Source organism: Sapajus apella, unplaced genomic scaffold (assembly GCF_009761245.1).
Source record: "Sapajus apella isolate SASKATOON/1434 unplaced genomic scaffold, GSC_monkey_1.0 scaffold85, whole genome shotgun sequence".
Classification (NCBI taxonomy): Eukaryota; Metazoa; Chordata; class Mammalia; order Primates; family Cebidae; genus Sapajus; species Sapajus apella.
The window spans coordinates 577,572-586,370 of NW_022437025.1; the positions used below are offsets into that span (position 1 = coordinate 577,572).

General features: G+C 56.4%; 1 protein-coding gene across 2 annotated transcripts in view; it reads left to right on the forward strand.

Moving 5' to 3' along the window:
* Positions 1-8,799, forward strand: part of PDE6B (phosphodiesterase 6B) — a 54,888-nt gene that overhangs the window by 37,293 nt on the left and 8,796 nt on the right. Inside the window, exons 6-12 of one of the 2 annotated variants that reach the window (XM_032253860.1) lie at positions 139-203; positions 1,312-1,378; positions 1,621-1,668; positions 3,186-3,335; positions 3,662-3,805; positions 4,535-4,600; positions 6,570-6,716. In XM_032253860.1, coding sequence (XP_032109751.1) covers positions 139-203; positions 1,312-1,378; positions 1,621-1,668; positions 3,186-3,335; positions 3,662-3,805; positions 4,535-4,600; positions 6,570-6,716 — 687 coding nt within the window. The remainder of the gene's footprint in view (positions 1-138; positions 204-1,311; positions 1,379-1,620; positions 1,669-3,185; positions 3,336-3,661; positions 3,806-4,534; positions 4,601-6,569; positions 6,717-8,799) is intronic. The other variant, XM_032253861.1, reaches the window with a different exon arrangement.

Consider the following 8,799-nt stretch of genomic DNA (forward strand, 5'->3'; position numbering starts at 1 on the left):
AGCTGTGTGGAGCTGTGTAACTGTGTGTGTGTGCAGCTGTGTGGAGCTGCGTGGAGCTGCATGGAGCTGCATGGGGTCGGGAGGGGGGCCCTTGGAGCTTGGCCAGGCTGCCCCCGACAGGTGTGTTTTGTTTCTCAGGAAATCGTCTTCTACAAAGTGATCGACTACATCCTCCACGGCAAAGAAGACATCAAAGTCATTCCGTAAGTGCCAAGGTTTTACCAGAAGCATCCCTGGGGGAGGGGGCCATCCTCTCAGGGCTTCCTGCGATGCGGTCAGCAGTGCCCGCCTGGCCTGGCCTGGCCCGTGGTGCTCTGTGCACCAAGGAGCATAGGGGAATGGGGGTGAGACAGGCCCACTCACTGTTCTGGGAGACAGTTAGGAGGACGTGGGCAGCTGAGGAGCCTGAGGCTCTGCGGACATCCAGAGTGGATGTCCAGGGTACTGGGCAAGCTGTCCAGGTGGCCCCATTGGCGGCAATTGAGCCTGGAGGCCCCCAGGATCTGCCCCTGGCTCCACCAGCCCACCCAGACAGTGGAGCTTCCAGTCAGGAGGCCGAGTCTTGACCCCCTGGGGCTGGAAGAGAATGGGATTCCATTCCTGAGGCCAGGGCAGGACTCAGCCAAGGGAGGGACCGCTACATGGCCCAGCAGCCCTGTGATCCCATAAGCCTATCGGGACCCCAACCCCAGGCCCCATGCAGGAACCAGGATCCGGGTGCCAGGTCAAAGCACAAGTCGGGGTAAGGGTGGCCGGGCAGACACCAGTGCTGGGTCCTGGAAGGCAGGCTGAAGCCACATGGCCTCCGGAGGGAGGGGTTCCCAAGAGGGAGGGGCCCTAGCACAGCAGCGTGGGGAGAAGGCAGCACTGCTGTCCTCCAACCTGCTCCCCGGCCTCCTCCTGCCTCCTCAACCCTCAGAGAAGAGAGTAAATGCTGAGGATGGCACAGTGCACCAGAGACCCCCAGACCCTGCAGACCCCTGACCCCCAAACCCTGCACACCCCTGCACACACGCCCAGTCCATTTGACCCCCAAACCCTACAGACCCCTGACCCCCAGACCCCTGCAGACCCCTGCACACACATGCTCCGTCCGTCTGACACCTGCATACACACGTCTAGCCCAGCCCGGCCCATCTCAACCCTGCACGCACACATCCAGCCCCTCTGATCCCTGCACACATATGTCAGCCAGGCCCCAGCCCCTCTCACCCCTGCACACACGCGTCCACCCTAGCCCGGCCCATCTGATGCCTGCACACACACGTCCAGCCCAAGCTAGCCCATCTGACCCCTGCTCTCTGCCCACAGCACACCCCCAGCAGATCACTGGGCACTGGCCAGCGGCCTTCCAACCTACGTGGCAGAAAGCGGCTTTGTGAGTCCCGTGCTGTCTCGAGCCCCCACGGCCTTGCCCTCACTGGGTGCAGCGACGTTTCCTTGTCCTTGTCTCCGCCACGTCCTGCCCCCACCCCCCGGCCAGTCTCCGTGCACCTCAGCAAGCCCCCAGCTGCTCTGCTGTGCCTGCATAGAAACTCACCCCAGGGCCACAGAGGCCTCTCTAGATATTGTAGACCTTCAGTTGCTTCGGATGAAACCGTTTTCCTGATCCCTTTTCAGATCTGTAACATCATGAATGCTTCCGCCGATGAAATGTTCAAATTTCAGGTATCTGTCCATGCGTTGGTAGAAATTATAATTACTTACAAAAGAAAACACTTAGACGCAGAAATGATGAAGTGAATTAGTTTTTGCCACTTGAGAAACAACCTTGGCCCAGTGCAGTGGCTTATGCCTGTAATCCCAGCACTTTGGGAGGCCAAGGCGGGCAGATCACCTGAGGTCAGGATTTCGAGACCAGCCTGGCCAACGTGGTGAAACCCTGTCTCTACTAAAAATACAAAAAGAATTAGCTGGATGTGATCTCAGCTACTCGGGAGACTGAGGCAGGAAGATTGCTTGAACCCAGGAGGCGGAGGTTGCAGTGAGCCAAGATCGCGTCACTGCACTCCAGCCTGGGGGACAGAGCGGGACTCCGTTTCAAAAAAAAAAAATAGAAAGAAAGAAGAAATGAGCTCAAAGTCCCAGCAGCCTCCCAGAAGCTCGTATTTCATGCTCACTGGTCTGCAGGTCGGCTGAGGTTCATTGGGGCTAAGCTGATCTTAGCTGGCTCGCTGGGCTCAGTTGGGCCAGGCTGGGTCGGCGTTGACAACCAGCGATCCCAGACGACCCGGCGGCCCCAGACAACTCAGTGAGGGTCCGAGTCGGCTCCACGCATGTTCGTCTGAGGCTGCACGGCCAGGGCAGGCTCCCTCCTGGGGACGGCGCAGGGCCAACCGGACTAGTTGAAACATAGTTTGTCCCTGGGGGCCTCCTCTGGAAACCGGCCCACGGTCCATATTTCATTGGCCCAGCCCAGCACCCGTGGGATGGGAGACAGGAACAACCACAAAATTCCCAGGGTCCAGGGCAAATGAAACATGAGGCCCCTTGATGAGCAATTAATTATGAAGAGTTTCAAGAGGGTGGCAGCCGAGCACCCACCACACACGGGACGGAGAGCAGCTCCTCGGACGCAGCCCCACACGCCTTCGAGACTGTGACCCAGCCCCACACGCCCGTGAGACCGTGACCTCAGCCCCACACACCTTTGAGACTGTGACCCCAGCTCCACATGCCCGAGAGACCGTGACCCCAGCCCCACACACCCGTGAGACCGTGACCCCAGCCCCACACACCCGTGAGACCGCGACCCCAGCCCCACACACCCAAGAGACCCTGATCCCAGCCCCACATGCCCGAGAGACCCTGATCCCAGCCCCACATGCCTTCGAGACCCCGATCCCAGCCCCACACGCCCGAGAGACCCTGATCCCAGCTCCACACGCCCAAGAGACCCTGACCACAGCCCACACACCAGCAAGGCCGTGACCACAGCCCACACACACATGCTCGGGAAACCAGCCCCAATGGGAAAATGGCCTTTACCTCCTCCAGAGGGAAAAATATCAAGACACAAAAACCATGGACATAAAGTCCAAATGCAAAGAGGGAGTGCAGAGACAGGCGCAAGAGCCCATGGTCACGGTTCCCGGGGAGAAGATGAGAGGTCACTCTCCCCAGCCACACACCCGGGCCAGGGCCAGCCTCAGGGCAGAGTCCAGCTCTGAATGCTGCTCCCGCAGGAAGGGGCCCTGGATGACTCTGGATGGCTCATCAAGAACGTGCTGTCCATGCCCATCGTCAACAAGAAGGAGGAGATTGTGGGGGTCGCCACATTTTACAACAGGAAAGACGGGAAGCCCTTTGACGAACAGGATGAAGTTCTCATGGAGGTCAGCGCCGGGGCAGACGTGGCTCCGCCAGTGACGCCTGCGAAGGGTGGGGACTATGCTGCGTGGGGGCCTCCCTGCCATGCCTTCAGCCACCTGAGCAGTGTGCAGGGTGCAGGGTGGGTGCAGGCAGGGAGAGTACCACAAACAGCCCCTCCTGGGAGCAGGGGGCTGTCTGCAGGGCAGTGGGAGGTCCTAGGCAGAAGCACTGCAGCCCTACAGTGGCAGCCCTGGGACCTGTCTGCCAAGCCACGGGGCAGGGCCCATGGGCACATGGGAAGGGAGGTCGCCAGGAGCCCTGAGCGCCGGTGACACTGCCGCCCTCTCAGTCCCTGACACAGTTCCTGGGCTGGTCAGTGATGAACACCGACACTTATGACAAGATGAATAAGCTGGAGAACCGCAAGGACATCGCGCAGGACATGGTCCTTTACCACGTGAAGTGCGACAGGGACGAGATCCAGCTCATCCTGGTGCGGCGGGGCAGGTCACCCAGAGGTCACGGCTGTGTGGTGGGGGCAGGTCACCCAGGGGTCACGGATGTGTGGTGGAGACAGGTCACCCAGGGGTCACGAATGTGTGGAGGAGACAGGTCACCCCAGGGGTCACAGGTATGTGGTGAGGGCAGACCACACCAGAGGTCACAGATATGTGGTGGGGGCAGGCCACCCCAGGGGTCACAGATGTGTGGTGGGGGCAGGTCACCCAGGGGTCATGGATGTGTGGTGGGGGCAGACCATGCAGGGGTCAGGGCTTTCTCTGTGCAGTGGGGAAAAGGTTTCCCAGGGGTCACGGCTGTCTCTGTGTGGTGGGGACACAGCCCTGGGGCAGGAGTCAAGTACATCCCTGGCACGCCACCCCTCCCAGGTCCCTCTGTCTTCACAGCCCCTGGATCCCTTCCCTGTACTCAATCTCCCCAGCCAGGAGCCTTGTGTGGCCAGAGCCCTCCTGGTCATCATGAGCAAATCCCATCATTATACCTGAGGACTGCTTAAAGCAGTGCCCAAGAGACAGAACCAGTGGGAAAGTGAGCAGGCTGTGCACACGGTAATTTATCTCCAGATAGAGGCTCCAGGGTCTTCCCGAGGTGAAAGCTGACCACGAACTGTGGGCAGCACCCTCCTCCAGCTGACACAGGGTGGACGCACTGCTGTCACCTTGTCCCACACGCGAGGCCGTGTCTATGTCTCTGTCTGTGTTAGCCAACAAGAACGCGCCTGGGGAAGGAGCCTGCCGACTGTGACGAGGACGAGCTGGGTGCAATCCTGGTAAGAACCTCGCTCCCGTCCCTCCCAAGGAGCCAGCCACATGTGAGGCTGGGAGGAAGAGCTCTCCATTCACCAGGGCCCGAGGGTGCTTTGCACACACAGTGTTATTGGGGATGTTGGTGCTGTGAGTGTGTGTGTGTGTACGTATCTAAGCACCTCAGTGTACATGTGTGTACATAAGCCTGGCTTTCAGTCTCAGACAGTGTGTCTCTCAGAGTGTTTGCATGGCCAAAGTGTGGCTTTGACGTCTGCATTTCTGAGTGTATCTTCGTGTCTTCCTGTCTCTTCTCTGCTTTGCCAGATGTTTGGTCTTCGCCCGATGTTTAGTGGACCTGACTTGGACTTACTGTCCATCTAAGTCATCTCTGCAGTCACAGTGGCCAGGTGTCTGCAACACCCACATACACATGGGTGCACAAGTGTGTGCACATGTGTGCATGTGGGTGTGTGTATGTGTGTGCACAGATGTGTGTGTATTGTGTGCACATATGGGTGTGCATGTGTGCATATGGGGGTGTCTGTGTGCATGTGTGCACAGGTTTGTCTGTATTTTGTGCACATGTGGGTGTGCATGGGTGCACATGTGGGTGTCTGCATGCATGTGTGTGCATGCGGGTGTGTATGTGTCCACATCTGGGTGTCTGTGTGCATGTGTGTGCACATGTATGTGTGCATGTGCATGTGTGGGTGTGTATGTGTGCATATGTGGGTGTCTGCACACGCGTGTGAATTTATGTGTGTATTGTGTGCATGTGTGCATAAGTGTGTGTTTTGCACATATACACATGGGTGGGTGCACAGGTCTGTGCATGTGTGTGCACATGTAGGTATGTGTGTGCACATGTGGGTATGCATGTGTGCACACATGGGTATCTGTGTGCATGGGTGCACAGGTATGTATTTGCACATGTGGGCATGTTTGTGTGCACACGTGTGTGTGCATGTGTGCACAGGTGGGTGTGTAGGTGTGCACTGTGGATGGGTATGCACATATGTGCATGTGTGTTCACAGGTGTGTGTATTGTGTGCACACGTGTGTCTGTGTGCATGTGTGTGCACAGGTGGGTGTGTATGTATGTGCATGTGGATGGGCAAGCACATGTTTGTATATGTGTGGGGGTGTGCACCCATGGGTGTGTCTGTGTCTGTGTGCATGAGTGTGCACCAGTGGGTGGGTGGAGTGTGCACAGGGATGTTTATGTGTGTATACCCATGTATACACCCATGTGTGTGTGCTCCTGTGTACAGAGATGGGTGTGTACTGTGTGTGTGTGCATGTGTGTGCACATGGATATATACAGACACATGCTTGTGTGTGTCTCCCAGAGACCATTGCTGGATCAATGTGGGGATTATGTGGTGTCCCCATCACCCTGGGTCTGCCTGTGCGATTTAGCCAGAATCTCCAGGGGCCATGAGCCTTGTGAGTGGGCCTTGGACCGAGCATGGGAATGTGCCTGGTGAGTCTGAAAATCCACTGTTATGTGTATTACCTCATGGCTGTGTGTGTGAGCATGCATGTGTGAGTCTGCACGTATGTGGTTCTGTGTCCATGGGTGAACCTGGGTGCTCATGTGTGTGCCTGTGTCCACACCAGTGCCTTATATTGATGGGAGTGGCTGTGTGTTCAGGTGTGCCTGTGTCACATGTGTGTCTGTATCTGTGTGTGTCTGTGTCTTTTCATGTGCACACCCTTGTGTTTGCTTGTTTCAGCAGCATCACCCTGTCCACTGGACTGGGCAAGCTCTTCACTGTTGGGCCATGGAGTAGGAGAAGAGGGGAAGGTGGGACTGAGCCAGGGGTGCGTGTGAGCAGCCTGGGATAAAGGCTGGAGTGCAGAGAATGACATGTCTCCTTAGAGATGCCTAGGGTGTCTGAGGCTTGACAGAGGGTCCCAAGAGAAGAAAGGATGAGAAGCAAGCAGTGGCTGTCCAGACCAACCTCCCTCAGCCCACAATCCCTCCCACAGAAGGAAGAGCTGCCAGGGCCCACCACGTTTGACATCTACGAATTCCATTTCTCTGACCTGGAGTGCACGGAGCTGGACCTGGTCAAATGTGGCATCCAGATGTACTACGAGCTGGGCGTGGTCCGCAAATTCCAGATCCCCCAGGAGGTGGGAGAACACTGCAGGAGGCATAGTCAGGTCCCGGAGGCCGCCCAGGACATGGGGTTGGGGGTTTGGTCAGGGCCTCACCAGGAGGTGAGGGGGATGGAGTTGGGGATCCTAGATCCCACAGGAAGTTTGGCAGGCAGACATGTTCATCACAGAACAGGTAAAATACAGGAAGTAAGCATAAAAAAAAAATTGGATGGCTGGGAGATGGCTGGGTGATGGCCGGATTGATGGATGGCTGGGTGGGTCAATGGTAGTTGGATAGCTGGATAAATGGGTGGATGGGTCACTGGTAGTTGGATGGCTGGATAAATGGATGGATGCATGGATGGATGGGTCACTGGTAGTTGGATGGTTGGATAAGTGAATGGATGGATGGATGGGTGGATGGGTCAATGGTAGTTGGATGGTTGGATAAGTGAATGGATGGGTGGATGAGTCAATGGTAGTTGGGTGGTTGGATAAATGGATGGATGGGTGGATGGATGGGTCAATGGTAGTTGGATGGTTGGATAAATGGATGGATGGGTCAGTGGTAACTCGATGGCTGGATAAATGGATGGATGGGTGGATGGGTCAATGGTAGTTGGATGGTTGGATAAGTGAATGGATGGGTGGATGGATGGAGAAGTGGGTGGATGAGTGCTAGATGAGTGGATGGGCCATTTAATGAAATAATAGATGTGTGGATGAATGGGTGGACAGTAGATGGATGGTGAACAGATAGATTTAAAGATTTATTAATAGAAGTTCCAAGCAATTTGATCATAAAGCACATCATTTGGCAATATCAGGGGATTTGGTGTGGGGTACAGAGGAAATAGAAGCATCCCATAACCTAAACAGAAAACACAAAGTGGCCCTCCAGGTTTGGCCACAGCAGTGCTCCTGGGAGACCCCCTGGGAAGGATGGGATGGCTTTCCCTCAGTTCCAGGCCTTCCCTGGACCTCCTGCTCTCCCTCATCCCAGAGCTCCAGGCCTCCCTGGGTTCCCCTGCTCTGCCCTCATCCCACAGCTCCAGGCCTTCCTGGGTCCCCTGCTCTCCCTCATCCCACAGCTTTAGGCCCCCCCCCGGATTCCCCTGCTCTCCCTGATCCCACAGCTTTAGGCCCTCCCTGGGTCCCCTGCTTTTCCTCATCGCACAGCTCCAGGCCTTCCCTAGGTCCCCTACTCTCCCTCATCCCACAGCTCCATGTGTCCCTGGGTCCCCTGCTCTGCCCTGCTTCTACCACTGCATCTCAGGGGGCTTCCCACAGCCCAAGGGAAAGAATCCTCTTTTCTCATGCCCCTCTGAGAATAGGTGCAGCAGGCTGGCATTTTCAAAAGAAATTGTACTAAATGCTAAGGGAAAACACTAAAGAAAAATGTATAGAAGATATTTGCAGCCAGGCACGGTGGATCACGTCTGTAATTCCAGCATTTTGGGAGGCCAAGGCAGGCGGATTACCCGAGCTCAGGAGTTCAAGACTATCCTGGCCAACATAGTGAAACCCTATCTCTACTAAAAATACAAAAATTAGCCGGGCATGGTGGTGACACCTGTAATCCCAGCTACTCAGGAGGCTGAGGCAGGAGAATCTCTTGAACCCGGGAGGCCGAGGTTGCAGTGAGCAGAGATTGTGCCACTGCACTCCAGCCTGGGGGAAAAGAGCGAGACATCACCTAAAAATACATATATGTTTGCATACTAAAACATATTTCCAAATAATTTTCTGACCCTAAAAATCACGATGGCTGCAGAAAGAGGCTCCCAGTGACCAGCATTCCCTTGCCCTGCAGACGTCCGCAATCCACCCCTGCCTGCAGCCCAGCATTCTGCCCATTCAAATGCCTATGCCTGAAACTGACGTCTTAAAACATGCTGCATCCCCAGGGGTCCTCCTCCTGGCTTGAGGCTGGGCAGTCAGATGGCAGCTGGGCAGTCAGATGGAGGCCAGGCAGTCAGATGGAGGCCAGGCAGTCAGATGGCGGCCGGGCAGTCAGATGGAGGCCGGGCAGTCGGGCAGTCAGATGGAGGCCGGGCAGTCAGTTGGAAGCCGGGCAGTCAGATGGAAGCCGGGCAGTCAGATGGAGGCCGGGCAG